The 16,866-nt window shown below is 39.3% G+C and overlaps 2 protein-coding genes across 2 annotated transcripts; one reads left to right on the top strand and one right to left on the bottom strand.

Annotated features, from left to right (window-relative positions):
• Window positions 1–789: 789 nt before the first annotated feature.
• Window positions 790–6,864, bottom strand: six5 (SIX homeobox 5). Its single transcript, XM_062418940.1, has 3 exons — window positions 6,168–6,864; window positions 2,566–4,094; window positions 790–1,744 (listed from the first exon to the last, which is right to left on the bottom strand). The coding sequence occupies exons 1-3, from the start codon at window positions 6,851–6,853 to the stop codon at window positions 1,062–1,064; spliced, it is 2,898 nt and encodes a 965-aa protein (XP_062274924.1). The 5' UTR covers window positions 6,854–6,864; the 3' UTR covers window positions 790–1,061.
• A 3,671-nt stretch (window positions 6,865–10,535) lies between these two features.
• Window positions 10,536–16,461, top strand: tbcb (tubulin folding cofactor B). The gene is made up of 7 exons (XM_062418939.1): window positions 10,536–10,710; window positions 11,518–11,670; window positions 12,135–12,278; window positions 13,060–13,156; window positions 13,421–13,612; window positions 14,956–15,028; window positions 15,133–16,461. Exons 2-7 carry the CDS (start codon window positions 11,551–11,553, stop codon window positions 15,245–15,247), a joined length of 741 nt encoding a protein of 246 aa, XP_062274923.1. The 5' UTR covers window positions 10,536–10,710; window positions 11,518–11,550; the 3' UTR covers window positions 15,248–16,461.
• The last annotated feature ends 405 nt before the right edge of the window (window positions 16,462–16,866 follow it).

Genomic DNA, 16,866 nt, shown 5'->3' with positions numbered 1-16,866 from the left:
TTTGACAACAAATATTACTTAGTGGGATCACAGCAACCGTTTTAGTGTAACGTACTACCATGCTTCATGTAAAAGCTCAGTATTTTAAAGCTTCTTTCATCTCCCAAGTGTACTGGCTTTTCACCTCACATAGTGTCCTATGAAGAACTTAAAACATGCATTGCATAGAGTATAAAACCATGTATTTCCTGTGTTATATTCTTCCTAATGGAGGGCATCATTCTCACTTTTAGGTGGAGTCAGGCTGCACATTTCAACCCAGACTTCAGTGACTTGTAGTAATAAAATACTGCCTTGAAGCCTTGATGATTTCACATAAAATTCAACCAACTTGACTGTAAGGAATATGCTCCTCCTTATTTCTTGAGTGTTGGTAGAATATTATATTCAAGATGTGAACAAAAAACAAAAGAAAACCAAACGCTCTGGATCAGATCTATTTCTAGATTTGTGCCTTTCCCAAAAAGTCTGGTGAATGGCTATTGTGGTGGATCCACTACAAACTACTGCTGCCAAAAACAAAAAAAACTGGCGTCTTTTTCCAAGTACAGCTGATTTTCATCTGTAGTCTAAAACTCTAAAACCGCAGAGAAGAGCTGAAAAAAATGGGAAACCAGGAAACCAAGATGTGGGCCAAGCACATTAATCCATGTTGGTTCTCCTGTCTGGATCTGATAAACCAGATAAGGCACGTGTGGGTTTCAGTCAAAACGTTTTAAAGTTCACAAGCATAACTCAGAGGAATATTCCCAATGTCACGATGTATAACTAGTAAGTGAATATCCCATATAACCATGACCATCCATGGGAAATAGAGCACCTAAGGATTCATTTTAAAAGTGCCAGCTAAGGCCATGATGGTATCAGACCTTACTGAGAGAGCATCATTGTTCTACACGTCAGAACCTAAACATACTGCAAAAGACATGTCGGTCATAGAGGATTGACAGTGTGATATAAAATCTTTTAGCTCACTAACAAAACAACAGCGCAGTCTTTCATCTACTGTATGTTTCATTGTTTTTAGTGACGTGGGGTTGCCAGGTGGCAAAGTAAACAGTCTACAAGCCCAGCTCATCATCCACAGGGACAGACTGGAGCTGAGTCAGAATCTTAGAGTCCCCATCCATCTCCTCTGGATTCCCTAGTGGCGAGCTGGCTTCCACATCCTGTTCTGGAGAGGGGCTTCCCAAAAGCAGCGACTCTCCTCCAGGTAGGCCTAACAAAGCTGGATCTACAGGTAGGTCCCCCTTCCCACGGACATCAAACAGAGTTAGACTAGCCGAGGTGGAGAGGGGCACGGGGCTCCAGGCTGGCTGGGACAGCTGGGTGTTGGGCATCACTCCGCTGTACATGGGGCTAAGGGTAAGCATGCTTTCTGGGGTGAGAGTGTTCGGCGTTGTGGGGGTGACTGAATGGTCTAGTTGATTAGGGGAGGGGATGGCAGGGGTCTGGCTGATTGAAATCACAGTCTCTGCTGCACAGTACGGTGGAGACGAGTTGATGAAGTTCAGGGGGGATGTTGTGAGGCCGATGGGGGTTTGGCTTGAGGTGGTTGACGGCTGGGAGGCTACAGGAATGGTGGAGGGGGTGAGGACGGGACTCACTCCATTGGCCAAGATGGGTGACGGCTCTTGGACTGGTTTCAGAGGCAAACTGGTGAGTTGAATGCCTGCTGGGATGGTCAGAATCAGCTTCCCTTGCTGGACGCTCAGATAGGGACTCCCACCCAGGAGAAGGTTCCCTACAGCAGAGATAAGAGATACATTTATGGATATCAAGACTGTGTAACACAACATACTTGATAGCTAGACCAAATTATTTTACAGATGTCAAACAGGCATTTATTAAGATATTGTATGTCTTGATATTGTGGTTGTTTTATTTGAAAACTGATGGTATGAGGATCATTTTATTCTACACCAACAACCTGTTAATTTCCTTGCCTTTCCACAGTGAAAGCTGCTCCATTGTTTTATGACTGAACCAAGTGTTTTACAGTAGTTTTTAAGGAAAAGCTTCTTTCATGATTAATGTTACAGGTAGGATAGCCTATTATCTAAACGGCACATATTCATGTTACTGTAGAGTTGAAATTATTAGGTTAAGAATCAACTGAAAAACAAATTAATTAGGGAATATTTTTCATTATTGATTTATCATTTCAAATATTTTAGACAAAAATTACAGCGTCTCAGTTGTGGTGATTAGCTGTGACGTGATAGTAAACTGAAGCAAAGACAAAATCACCTAGGGCATTTTTCATTATATTGACGTATTAAAATTTGATAGACCACATACACAATCTAGAAAATAATTGGTATACTGATTATCTGGTGTTGCAGCCCTAAAGACTTTCTTTTTCAGTGTGTGCTATTTCAGCCACCTCTACATCAGCTAATCCATGTAATTAAATATTTGTGTTTAGATTGCTTTTGAAAAATAGTATCATGTGCCTACGGTATAAAACATTAAATCAACAGATAAAGACTGAAAAACATGCATCATTAAATAAACATCGAGGCATAAAGTTTGTACATTTGCAAAATAATGAGTTCAGTGTACCTGGAGAGGCAGAAGGGAGCTGAATGATCCCAGAGTTGAGCAGCTGCACACCAGGGGCTACACTAGTCGGGGGACCCACGCTCTGAATGGGCCTCAGCTGGTTTATCCTGAGAGGACCCTGTGTGACCCCTCCGGCTGCAGGAGCTTGAGTCAGGATCTGTAGGGGCACTCCTGCAGAGGGGATGGAGAGAGAAGGACTGGCAGGTACCACTTGGGGGAAAGAGATGGTGGAGGAAGGTTGGATGGAGGAGACTGGAACCAGCTGAGGCATAGAGAGGGGGACTAACTGTGCTGGTGTGGCGCCTTTGCCCTGCGGGACTGGGACCACTTGAGTTGGGGAAGAGATGGAAATAACTTGCGGTCCCTGGATTTTGCTGGGTGTGGGGTTTATGGTGTGTTCTCCCATTTGGTGAGTCACTCGCTGTGGGAGTTGATTACTGGGAGGCTGTGAGATAGATACTATGGTTGTGGCACCTTCAGCCAGCGTGGTTGAAGCATCCTGCTGCTGTTGTGCCAGTCTGTCAACTGTGTTCATTGTCTGGGGGTTTTGGAACGGAAGATGTGACGAAGTGAGAGGGGATACTGGGACCAACTGGGGGCACTGGGAAAGGTGGGGTCCTGAAGAGTGCTGAACAAGCTGGGACACTGGTATACCCTGGATGGAAGGCACAACCTGGGGCAGGGAGAAGACCTGAGGGGTGGCGTGGCTGGAGGAAACCACAGTGCTAGATGGGGTTAACTGGGAGCCAGCAGTGGCAAAGACAACATACTCGCCTTGCTGACTGGAAAGAGACATGGCGGGGCTGGAGATGACCATGCCTGCTGACGCCATAGGGCCTGGGAGTGTGAGGGAGTCCTGGCGTTGGGTGTTTTGAGTTAAGACCAATGAAGGGAGGCTGGATGGGGAGGACAGAGTGGGTGAAGAGGGGGATAAAGATGACGAAGACGAAGACATTGTCTGGCTGCTGCCTTCTGATTTGGTCACCATTTCTTCGGGGACAGTGATGAAATCCAGAGCGTTGCCACCGTCTGTCTTTGTTTGCATAGGAAGAGAGATGATTGATGGAGGGTTTGAGACTGGTGTGGTGTTCGTGCTAAGAACAACTGCTGGAAGACTGTGCGGTTTGGCCTCCATGGCTGAAACCTCCTGCTCGGCCATAGAAACGGCTTGCTGCTGCTGCTGATGCACACTGATACTTGGTTTGGTTATAACCTGAGCCCCGTTCAGTATCAAAGGAGAGTTGGGAACAGGACTCAGTGTGACTGTCTGACAATCGCCCAAGCTTAGCCCGTTGATTATGACACCAGCTCCAGTACTGGAAATCAGGGAATTTCCATTGAGTAGTAATGGTTGCGAGGCTGTGAGGAAGCCGCTGGAGCCATTGAGGATGAGCTGGCCTCCTGTGCTGCAGGGGACTGCAGAGAGAGAGATGATGGAGGCTGTGGAGCCGACAGTCTCGTCCGGTTTGTCAGGGGTGTCGTCCATCATGCTCGCCTCATCCTCAGTGCTGTGGTTTCCATCAGATTCACTGAAACAGAAGAACAATAAAGGATTCAAATAAAAGGCAGATGTGTGTCGTTTTTGAGGGGGTTTTGAGGGTTGGGCACAAGAATAAATCATCCTCAGTGCTTAAATTGAACATACTTAAACATAAACACAAGCTACGTATTGTCTTTGAGGTTAACTTTGCACAAATAAACCGCAACAGAATTGTAAATAAAAACCAGTTTCAGTATTCGTTTGATTTTCAGTCAAAGGACTTTATTAGAGCTGCAACGATAGATGTTGATAATCTTTTAGTTGTTTTGAGTCCTTTTTTAAAGAATAAAGGCCAAATTCTCTGATTCCAGTTTCTTAAATGGGAATATTTTCTGCTTTATTAAGTCTTCTATGACAATAAACTATATCTTTGGGTAGTGGACCGTTGCTTGGGACAAAAGACATTTGAGGACGTCATTTTGGGCTTTAGGACACACTGACCACTATTTTTCACCATTTATACATAAGCCAAACTACAAGGAATCGAGAAAATAATCAACAGGTTAATCGATAATAAAAATAACTGTTAGTTGCAGCCATAGTCTTTTTTTTTATTTTATTTTTTTTAATTTTTTGTTATTATAAACGAAGACAATTAATATAAATTTGTTGTTTTGGACACAAGATTTGACATCAACAATTTTTTACTTTAGCTCCACTTATGCAATATTATGTTTCATTTTGTCATACAATGCAACAAAATGAAAACAATACTGAACTATAAAAGGAAGTCAAGTTGTTTTTAGTTTTCAGGAAGTATTTCAAGAACTGTAATAACTGTTTTTATAAATGTTATTATTTTTATGATTTGTTTTATGGGAACTTTGTAACATCTGTCAAGGGACTGCTAATGAAGATTTGTCTTTTGACCAACTCTGACAATTTTGCATTGTTAATGGGTAAATAAATGTTTCTAGGCAATTCAAGAAGATGACTGAAGTAATTGGTGTGGTAATACATTTGCAGAAGTTACTTTTATAATAATAACATCTATAATTAGAGCCAACTATCTATTTTAATACTAATGAAAGTTTAAAAACAGGCTAAGTAAATGTTTCAAAAGAAACTATTTCAAATGCAAATCTGGGGAAAGTACTCTACCAATGACATATTTTTGCATGAGTAAACTCAAATTATGATAAAAGCTGTCTGTGTTTGTCCACCAGTGTGTTGAGTAGATTATTCAGTGGTTAACTTGTGGTATGCTTGCAAAGATATCAACCGATCAGATTTATTATTAACCCTTCTCGTTCCTTTTCTGGCTCTCTTCAACAACCGCATTCTGCAGTTTATCAGTCTGAAACTCTCTCTGTCCAGACAGGATCACAAAACTGGATCTAATTCCTAGGAACTGTTTTTGGCCTGTTGTGTGTTAGGAAGTACAGCTGCCTGGTCGTCCATAAAGATTGACCGTCTGCCAGACCACCATAAAGCCTCAAGTCTGATAAGATAAAACTGCTCTGCTCCTTCTTATCTCCTCACAATCCTCCCTCTCCCCCTTTGCATGATGTGATTTCAGTCTGTGTGAAAACAATTAAGGAGTTTTTTGAATCCCTCCACCCATCTTCACCTTCCCTGCTATAAGTCTTTAACCTCGACTAGCCCGGCTCTGCAGGGCCCATGCAGCGGTGCAGGGTTTCAGGAAACATGATGGTGGGGGCCTAGATCTCACATTTCATAACAAAGCAACATGCTCTTGGTCTCAGACCTGTGTGGCTTCACTGCTGTCAGAAGTCAGCTCCTCTGTCCTTATTCTCAGTGGATGCAGCACTTTGTTTTTGTTAGGTCAGTTCATTTGAGGTGCAGAGTGTGCACACTTGTTTCTGTGGGCTGTTCAGGCCTGTAGTGCTTTGTTTAGCACTAAGGTTTCAGTGTCACGGATAAGTCATTGTTACTGTTGTCATGAAACACAACATAAAGAAACAATCTGCTCTCAAATAAACAAATTAAACTCTAAAGCAGCGTTTGATTTCACTCTAACTTATGGATTTGATCAAAGCTGAGCTAGAAATCAGTGTAATGTGTGAAATATGTGTGCAGGGTTTGTGTTGGGGTGCCTTGCCTCTTGCTCAGGGTCCCGGACGGGGTCCTGTCCCTCTGCCTACGGTTCTTGAACCAGTTGCTGACCTGTGTGAGGGACAGTCCGGTGACTTTGGCCAGGTTTTTCTTCTCGTCCGGAGTCGGGTACCTGTTGCTCTTGTAGCACTCCTTCAGCGCGTTGCGGGACTTCTCTTTGAAGCAGTACACAGTCTCCTCTCCGTCCCAGATGGTTTTGGGTAAGGGGAACTTCTTCCTGAGCCGGTACTTGTCCACGGCGCCCAGGCTGCGGCCCCGGGACCTCTCCGCCTCCTTGTAGCGGGCTTTCAGGTACAGGTCCTGCAGGAACCCGTGGTTAGACGAATGGAAGTCGTGGCTGTCCAGGATGGCGTACAGCTCCTTGAATTCCTCCCTGTGGAAAGCCACCAGAGCCTGGGCCTTCAGCAGGGTCTCGTTGCCACGTAGCAGCTCGGACGAAGGAGGTATGGTGGATAGAAACCTCCACAGGCGATCCACATTGCCCGCCTGCAGAAGGGCCTCGCACAGACATGATACTTGGTCAGTGGAAAAACTCAGAGCCGACTTCTGGAAACTTTGGAGTAATTGTTCGGAATCTTGCAGCGGATCTTTCTCGTCTTTGTATTCTGATGCCGCTGGTTCCTCTGGGCTGTTCTCAGATTGTTCTGTAGACTCCAAAGACAAGGAAGCCATTTTTACTTTAACTTTTTTTTCCTCCAGTAGTTCCTCCTCCTCCCCTCTCTCTCTCCCTCCCTCCCATTCTCAGCCAACCGACCAAACCACGAATGTGCCTGCAGACTACCAGCAGCTACGCCCCCTTTTTTTTTTTTTTACCAACCTCATTTAGTCTCTTTGTCAAAAGTTACTTCCAACTACTGTGAGATAGACACTGTGCACCAATATCAGAAAATGTCTCTACAATACAAGGATAATAACTCTCATTCTACACACTTTAACTGTGCATGGTTTATATGGTATGGAATCAAATATGGGTCAAAAATATTTTTGCAGTATAGAATTAAACAAGGGTCATAAATATGTTGAGCTTGTGAAATGGTTTGTGAATAATAATTATAATTTAATAAAGTTTTGCAGATGTAGCAGTATTTTGTGCATGTGTGAAAAAGTTTTGTGCACACATAAAATTTGCACATTTATAAAAATGTAATTGTAGCTGTAGAAATATGTTGTGCATGTGTGTACAATTTCGTGCATACAGATATAATTTGCACATGTGTAAAAATGTAAATGTTTCTGTAGAAATGTTATTCAAATGTGAGCAAGAATATTTTGAACAGTGAGGTTTCACCTACACACATTTCCTTCAACTACAAAACTTTTTTACACATGCAAATTTTATGCAAAAATTGCTACAGCTGCAGAACTTTATTACACATTCACAAACCATTTCACAAAGCTCAGTATATTGTATACTATTATTTATTTGATTCCATATGCTTGTTCCCAAGATCATGGATCAGGCGTAAAATTAGGTTATTATTGATGTATGATTATGCATGAGGGTTATCCGTCAATATATCACTTTAATAAAGTTATCTCCCTACTATTCTTGCTTTTACCATCAAACTCAACGATCACACAAAAAATAACCCCCCAATTTAAAAAAAGTGTTCCTCTGAAAAGCAGTGATATATAGTTCACACCCCGCTTGTTCAATTTACATTCTTCATCACAAACAAAATTAGAGAAATACACCTGAAAATAATACATAACATATGTATGTAACATGTATGTTTGATGATTTTTAGATGTTTATAATAATAGGAAAGTATAACACAGTATATATCACATTTTGGAAAGTCTCTGGGATTTTCACACTAACCCATAATGGCACTATTTTGAACTCTTTTACTTTACTGGGGAATTTGTAATCTCCATTCAGCTATATTTCTTAATTCAACTCAATTTTGTTGTTTCAATTTGTAATTATAATTTTGAGATTCATTAATTTGTCACAAATAAGAAATGCATGTCAGTTGTTAAAATGTACTCAAATGTTTGTCTGAAAAAGTCTTTCACCATTTTTTTCTCTATATTCTTGTGCTAAATAATTCATTAGCACTACCAAAGTAAAGTAGAGTTTGCTGATTTGCTTTTGGGTAAAATCACTTCACACACTATTTAAGTTTCAAATCATGAACCTTCATCCAACTGCTAAGTTTGACCCTTGTTTTTGCAAAAGTACAATTTACAAAGAGTTTACATTCAATGTAAACTCTTAATGTTATTTACTCTATATTTTGCTGTTCCAGCCTTTCTTATTTGCTTGCATCTTTTGCAAAGCTATTGATAAGACTGCTATGTCTTTGTTCCTATAGGAGATTGTTATTATAGGTAAAAAACAAAACAAAACAACAACACCAAAAATCAAAAAACAATAACACATTATTATTTTGAAAATATAACTGCACCAACTACAACACATATATTGATTCCTTTTTTATGGTATATCACTAGATTCTTGTAAAATATAAACCACAGTGCACAACGTTTGCTGATGGTGATCTGATAGCATGTTAAGTCTCAGACTGTTAATTTTGACTGTAAAACTGTTTACATTTCATAGCAGGGATTAGTTTTAACTCTGATGATCCATGCTAGAATTTGAGGACAGGCATTGCTTCTGCAATGCAATTACTCTCAGTAAATATAATTAAGTCAACACTAATTTGCACTGGAGGCATGCTTAATGCAACAGAGAGGTACTGTGTTTATTAGAAGAGCATTGTGCACATTATTTTGTGCATTTAGGCTGCCAAGGGATTAACACGCCTAAGTAAAGTCTACACTGAATGAAACCAAAAATGAGATGCTTATTGTTTTTCAGATAAAGGTCTCAGGACAAGTTCAGAAAATTAATTACTTATCTTGATTTTCCCCCTCTGTTATAAAGATATAAACTGAAAAGTTACATTTTAATGAGAAGTCTTTAAACTGAACCTCAGACATGATAAACTGTGCATTAGACAGATATGACCTTTTTCTTTATGATATGATACAGCATATGCATACCACACATTCAAGAGTGTGACCGGCAGACGAGGTGTGAACGAGGCCAGGCAGGTTTGTAGACCTCCATCTCCATCAACAACCATAAGAATGTCATCTTGGCTGTCGGGCTGTAGCCTTGTTTCAGCCCCCCTCCTGTCTGGTGCTTGGTTGTAGCTCACCACTGTCTTTGATCTTCTCTTTTCTGCCCATACATGCTCTAGTCTGCTCTCTATGCTTGAGGAAGACTATGGTTTACTATAGGAAGTCCATGATAAAATATTAGGTTTGTTTTTAGACAGCTTTCTAATATCTTAATTTTATTCTATCAAACTGCAGCAGGACAAAATTAAAAATAATTTCTGGGAATTTACTAATGGAGGATTCACAACTGACAAATCAAACAGATTTTAGTCTCAAATTGCTTTCAGTTACAGCAATGTGATTGTATATCCTTAACACACAATAAACCTGCATGTTTTTCAGTACATTAAAGGATAAGTTCACAATTTTCAAGGCAGCTGTCCATATGAACACTGACAGAGGTTTTCCTTGCTATAACCTTTCCCCTCTTATACTGGCTTTTAAAAGGTCCCCTTCAAATGTGCTTTTAATGTAAGTGATGGAGGCTAAATTTACAGTTTGTCCACACAGTCATTTTGTGCAAAAATACATTTAAAAGTTTAGTTGAAGCTTATATGAGGCTTCAGAAGTCTGAGTTTGAGTCATATCAAGTGGATATCTGCCACATTTACTTTACTCTTTTTGGCATCAAACTCCCTCTTTGTGTTTCCTCAGACATCGTTTCCCTGTTGAGCTGTGGTCCATCAATCAATCAATCAATAAATCAATCAAGCTTTATGTATATAGCACCTTTCATACGGGCTAGTGTAGTTCAAAGTGCTTTACAGCTGATCGACAAGCAGATAATAAGACAGAACAAGTGACAACATAAAAGAAACGGAATAGAAAAGACGAGAATTAAAACAAATTATAAGACAAAAATGTGACCAATGCACGCACGAGAAAAAAATAGATAAATATAAAATAAGAGAGAATAAGGGAATGAAGTAAAACTAGATTAAAAAGACAGATGAAAAGTAAAATTAAATTAAAGAGATAAAGTTTTAAGATTATCTGTGGTTTTAGATTGAAGGATAGCGCCATCGTGTGGTCACCTAAGCGGTCGTTTTTTTAATCTTGTTTGAGGATTGGTTACTACTCGTGTCAATCTACTGATGTTCCCGCCCCTTTATTTCGTTTCGCAACGTCATTGGCTAAACCCCTTTGCTCCTCGATGTGATTGGTGATTTCCAGGTTGAAGGGTGAGTAGAAGGTACTAGAACTGGGCGTAGCAGGAAGAGCTTACAGTCTTCAGACACAACCACGCAGCGAGGCTTGTTGCACCATTTTATTTTTAACATAAACATAACGTAATGTTCATGTATTTATCAGTGGCCCGGCGTTAAAATCGTGATACAGATTCGGACGGCAGTTTTCACAGTGTTTCTAACTACCATCGAGGGAAAATAAACGTACTTGTAAGTAACTATGGCAACCTTTTTGTGGTAGCCAACGTGATTGTTTCTGCAGGCTAGCAACACAAACAGCAGCTAAAATTAAACTTAAACGATCATCCTTGATAAATAGAGTTAACCTGAGAGAGAAAGATGGTCCTACACATAAGTAACATTTAATTTCAGTACTGTAGGATGCTTTGCTAATGTAAAAAACAGACATAGCAAACAAGATACTTCTGTATTAAGGAGCAGGCATTGTGCTCGTTTCTGCAGGTCATTACAGGCACTTTATCTGTACTGCGTTGCAAGGAATCAAGCTTGAATCAGAGTTTTACTTAGCTTTTCTTTCTCGGTAAATATTAGGAACACTTTAAACGGGACAGTATTTGTTTCAGGGTTCCCACGGTCATGAAATTCCTGGAAAAGTTACAGGTTTTCCAGGCCTGGGAATGGTTTGGAAAAGTTCTGAATTAGGGTTAGCCTGCTCTGATATAAAAGATAACAGATATAAGACAGACTGCATGAGGTGCATGAACATGGAAAATCAGTAGATTCATTTAATATTAATGAATAGATCATTAATTTCTATATTTAGCTTTTTAATATCTTCTAATACATGATTTGGATGTAATTGCAAAATCTTCCTACCTACCTTTGTTAAACTACTTAAGTTAAATCATGGAAATGTGGTAAAATATTATGGAATAGTTATGGAAAAGTTTGGAAAATTCATTGGTAAAAATGTGTGGGAACCCTGTTGTTTGTTAGCTGTGTTTGTGTGTCAGTTTCATTGGAAAATGTGTCACATTGTCTGCTCCTCTGTTTCAGTGATCAGAAACTGTCAAAAAACAGTGTGGAAAAATGGACAGTGGAGTGACAGTAATTACCAACCCCACTGTGAATGTGCGCCTCACCAGCACCATCTCCTCCTTTGAGGTGCAGCGCAGGTTCAACAGAGGGATTACCATCGCAGATCTGAAGGTGAGTCTCAGTTTGTTATACAGTGCACCATCCAATATACATGTTACATAAATATGCACAAGCTGACTTTATTGCTGGTTTTTCACTAACTTAACCTACACATACATTTCAATAATGTATCAATATTATATCAATATTATGATATGAGACTTATACTTTGGATATCATAATATCGTGATATGGCACAAGTGTTGTCTTCTTGGCTGCCTTACAGTAAAGGGATATCATTTTCTGAATATACCAGACTGTTCTAGCTGTTTTATTATTTGCCTTTACCTACTTAGTCATTATATCCACATTAATGATGACTATTTATCAAAAGTCACTGTAAATATTTTGTGAACTCACCAGTACTCATCCTAATACGATATTGTGGCAATATCGGTATTGAGGCATACTATCAATGGCTTAAAATTAATTAATACTCATTGTAATAGCTGCTTATTTGTTTGTACTGTGTATAGGGGAAACTGGAGATGGTTATAGGTGCATCTCCCTCCGTCATGGACCTGGAGTTGTTCGGCGTAAATGACAAGTTCCTGCAGAAGATGGATGACAATGAAGCTTTGCTGGGTTCATATCCTGTGGACGATGACTGCAGAATACATGTATGTACATAGCTGTGCGGTAGGGCTGGTATCGATTTATTTCAGTCGATACCTTAAAAGATATTGACTGAAATAGATCGATACCAAGTTGTATTGAAATGTCTCCTGTCAAACGATACCAACAATCGATCCTTTTTGCACCCAGAGCTAGAAAATATGACTATTTGAAAGGACTTGCTCAAAGCCTATTAACACAAGCGTTCATCTATTTACTGCAACATGATTGGCCAACTGCCACAGCAGCTACTACCTGTCTGTGGTGGTGAAGTCACGGTGAAATTGAATTTGAGTGCTTAGCAGTTCAGCAGCCAAGATGCCACCTAAATGCTGTAAAATGTGACTACACTACACGCCTGTTAAGCGGGATAAAAGCAAGTGCACGAAATGTGTGATGGATATCGAATGAAGTTCTCAGTTGGTATCAGTTTCACTTTAAGGGTACTTTGATTGGTATTGATATTGTAATTTTTTAAACGATACCCAGTCCTACTGTATGGTTTAGTATTGCTTCCAAGAAACTAAGGTTAAAAGGTATTTGCCTGAAATAAGATAATTAGAGATAGATCTTTTGGGGATTTTACATGTTTCTTTGTGAACTTGTCATTGATTTGAAGTTTGCAGGTAAACATTTGAAGAATATTTTACCCACACCACAAAAACTGGCCGTGCTTGTTTCAAGTTTTAAGGATGTGTGCTTATTTTATAAAACATAACTACTCTTTTCTTCCTTTTATAAAAAGAATCTGTCTCTCTCTTGTCCTGTATCTAATTTTTTACATAGGTTATTGATCAAAGTGGAGGCAAGATGGGGGAGTTTACTGATGTTTCCAAAGTGGAGAAGTTTGAACTCTCAGATGATGCGTATGAAAAGAAAACAGGTACAGTGTGCTTCCAATTAATATCTCATAACATTACCTCTAAGACATATTTCTTCATTTTTATGACCATATGGAGCTACTGCAGCTGTAAAGTTTAACATTATAGCTACACAATGAATACAACATTTAAGATAATCAGGCCTGAGTTCACACCATTTTGCAAAAGTAAATATTTGACCTTATTTGACGAAAGAGCCTCAGTGGCATTTACAGTCTGTTTTAGACCATACTTTGTTTAGTACTATCCAACTGTCTTTCCCTCAGATTCAGCAAGGTCATTCATGAAGAAACATCGCGTCGGTCGTTTCAACGAAGAAGAAGTGGCCAAGAAGAAAGCTGAGATTGCTGCCCGGGAGGAGGAACAGAAGGTTGCTGCTGATGCCATTTCGGTTGGCAGCCGATGCCAAGTGCAGGTCGCTGGGCAGCCCACAAAGGTTGGCACAGTCATGTATGTTGGTAAGTGTGGCTAAAGCTTATCTGGTTTACTTTATTTGGTGTAAATCTTCTGCTACTGAGGATTTTCTCCCCAACAGAGCAGCCTTTTGTACTTTATGGTGATGAAAACCCATTACACAGAAGGAATTTGGCCCTTTTTATCCATAGTCCCCTGAGTTTTAGGGGACAAGAAATAACTGCTGAACTTCCTGCTTCAATAGTTCTTCTCTTTTCGCAGACTTTTGTTGTTGTTAACATGAAGATCAAAGAACGGTGTATGAAAGGCCTAGAAAAGCCTACATATTCTTTCAGATGTGGATATACACAGCCTCGATTTCAGTCTTAAAGTTAACCCTGTTTATACCTGGCATTAACACGCATCCTGGGTGATCCGGTCATAAGTGGACATCAGAGATACGTTGTTGTTCACATCTGTCTCTATTATGTGTGTCGAGCTGACCACTTGTGTCCAGATTATGTTGCTGCCTACATTTCTTCTGCTAGAAGGTCAGAGGACCAAGCTCACAGTTAGTACGTCAGCCAGACAAGCATCACATTTGTTTTTAGTTCAGGCTAAAGAGAGAAGAAAATTTTTTCAAGAACTAATATACATATATGGGTTATTCCAACTGTTCAGATAAATCTACTCCAACAAGTTTATCTGTGCTCGTCTCCATTCTTTCAGCCGTTCACCAAAACAAACGCTTTTACATTTATCTGTTGTTCCCTTGCTGTGGGACACATGAGCGTTTACACTACAAAAGATATCTGGTCAGATGCATCCCAGAGTACCTCAGCAGGTGGTTTATGTGATCGGATCAAAATGTGTTTTGGCAGTCATTTACACTTGTATTTAGCGCTGCCCACTTGTGTTCAGATCACCTGAGACGCATGTTAATGCCAGGTTTAAACAGGGTCACAGTCATTGTGTAATTTCAGATACAGTTTGCTGGAAGTCAGAGCCAAAAAAACAACAAAAACTGTCTTAATGTATATAAAACTTACAGACTTCAAGTAATACATGGTTGTTCATTTTTTTCAGTGAGAGAAAATACAAATTACCACCCTCTAATTTCTTACTAAACTTAAAAGGTGCTTTAGATCATTTTTGCTAATAGCTTTTGATTACTAAAATCTATGTCATATTAGTAACATATAACACGCAGTAAACTGGTTAAAAATACACAATCTTGCTTACCGTTAATAATTGAAATTGAATACACTAGAAATGACAAATTTACAATTGTGTCTTCTCTTGTTATTGCCAGTTCCAAACATAAAAGCAGAGTCAGGTTCATAACTGAGCTGACAACAATAACAATAGCAGCTGGTGTAATGAGTGTTGCTCTCATGTTGATTTACAGGTACAGCAGATTTCAAGCCAGGCTATTGGGTGGGTGTGAAGTACGATGAGCCGATGGGAAAACACGATGGCAGGTAAGAGTACCATCATGTCTTCGCCGATCATAGTAAATAAATTTGATGTTTTTGCATTTGACTCTGTCTTTTTTTCCTTCTTTTTTAAAATTATGTCTCCACAGTGTTGACGGGAAGCGATATTTTGAATGTGAGAACAAATATGGTGCATTTGTGAAGCCCCTGTATGTGATTGTGGGAGACTTCCCTGAGGAGGATTATGGTTTAGATGAGATGTAAGACTTTTACGTCTCCCTGTCAAAGAGGTAGAGTTTTTCTGCCCTGAAATTTGAGTGTCCGCCTCAAGCTGTTATCCTTTCACCAACCAGAGATGATGGAAAGTCATTGTCAGCTTAACAAATGATTTTTTTTTGTTTGTGTTACTCTGGAAGGCATGATCCAAAGAGTGGTGTCTGAAGGTCTTTTAGGCTGAACTTTCCTCTCAGTAAGGCCAAGGCAACATGAAAAAGATAGTACATCTCTTGGTGTATGATAATAATACAGGATAACCACGAAAGGGGAGCTTAATCCAGCAAAGTTTAATAAAGGAGAGATTTTTTTTGTTGCATCTAGACAGCATCGTGGAGGCTAACATGTGGCCCTCCACTTAACACACTTCAGTTCAATTCAATTAACTTGCTTTAGTAGTACTAGTTGCTCCTAAGCTTTCTCAAGATGGGAGTCCTCTATGTAATCTTGACAGTCAGTTTAAATATCAGCTTCCTTTCTCCTAATTTAGTTTATATAATTTTGTACAAAGATGATTGTATATAACTATTTATAGTTAGCACTAGTTTTAGCATTTTTTTGAAGACTGTAAATTGCTGAGAGTGATCCCAGGATTAGACAACTGTCGACTGAGGGAAAGATACCCCCTAAAATACTTTGACACCAAAATTATTATCAAAATCAAAGTGGTATTGTACCTTCTGCACCTGGCTAACATGGCGTCACATACATATCTCTATCAACACAGCTTGAGTTGAGATTGAGAAAATGTTTTCCAGCCATCAAATTAAAATTAGTGCTCAATGGTTGATTTCAGGTTTTCGTTTTTGTAAGAACTACATGATAAATCCACGCATTGTTTTAATAAACGACACACAGTCAAGAAATTCACAGTTACAAAAGAACAACAAATCCACAGTAACAGTAGCTTCAGTCGTCCACAGAGAAACACAGCAGCACCACCCTCAGCTCTTTACTCCCAAGTCCTGGAATAACTGTGTGAAAGTATTCAAGGGTAGGTTTTTCCTTTCAAACTAAGTTAGATTTCCTAAATTTCATTGTGTTTGAGTTTAATATGTAAACAATCCATTTTAAGCTTTCCATGTAGATATGAGATGTAATTCACTTTATTTTTCTTTGACTGAATTCCTCTTATTAAAAATTGTCTGTGCATCAATGTGTCCTGCTTATATTGAACCACATTAATAAAAATGTTTAAAATTTGAGATGCTGCAGCTCAATTTGACTATTTTTAAAAATGTAAACGTAATATTTAAACCAAATGAATCTGCTTAATTTAAACTGAACCCTCTCATATATAAATAAACATTAATATCCAAGAATAAATCTGTAGATAGTGTATTGTGGAAAAAAACTCTCGGCAGCTTGTAGCTCCCTTACATCTTCCTAAAGTTTGGCTTGGATGCCGTATCTTATCTGCCTTTTCTCTGAAGTCTTTAGATTGTCTCCATCTGAACTGTGAAATTAATCTTAAATTGTTCTTTTAAAAAACATTGAATTTCAAGTTGTACTTTTAAATTACTTGAATTCATGCATTTATTAATTCCTGTTGTTCCATGTGAGCATGACACATTTAAATACATGCAGTTCAAATACAATCTACAAACCGG

This window comes from Scomber scombrus, chromosome 5 (assembly GCF_963691925.1).
Source record: "Scomber scombrus chromosome 5, fScoSco1.1, whole genome shotgun sequence".
In the NCBI taxonomy this organism is placed as follows: domain Eukaryota; kingdom Metazoa; phylum Chordata; class Actinopteri; order Scombriformes; family Scombridae; genus Scomber; species Scomber scombrus.
This window is presented reverse-complemented; position numbering and strand designations above follow the sequence as displayed.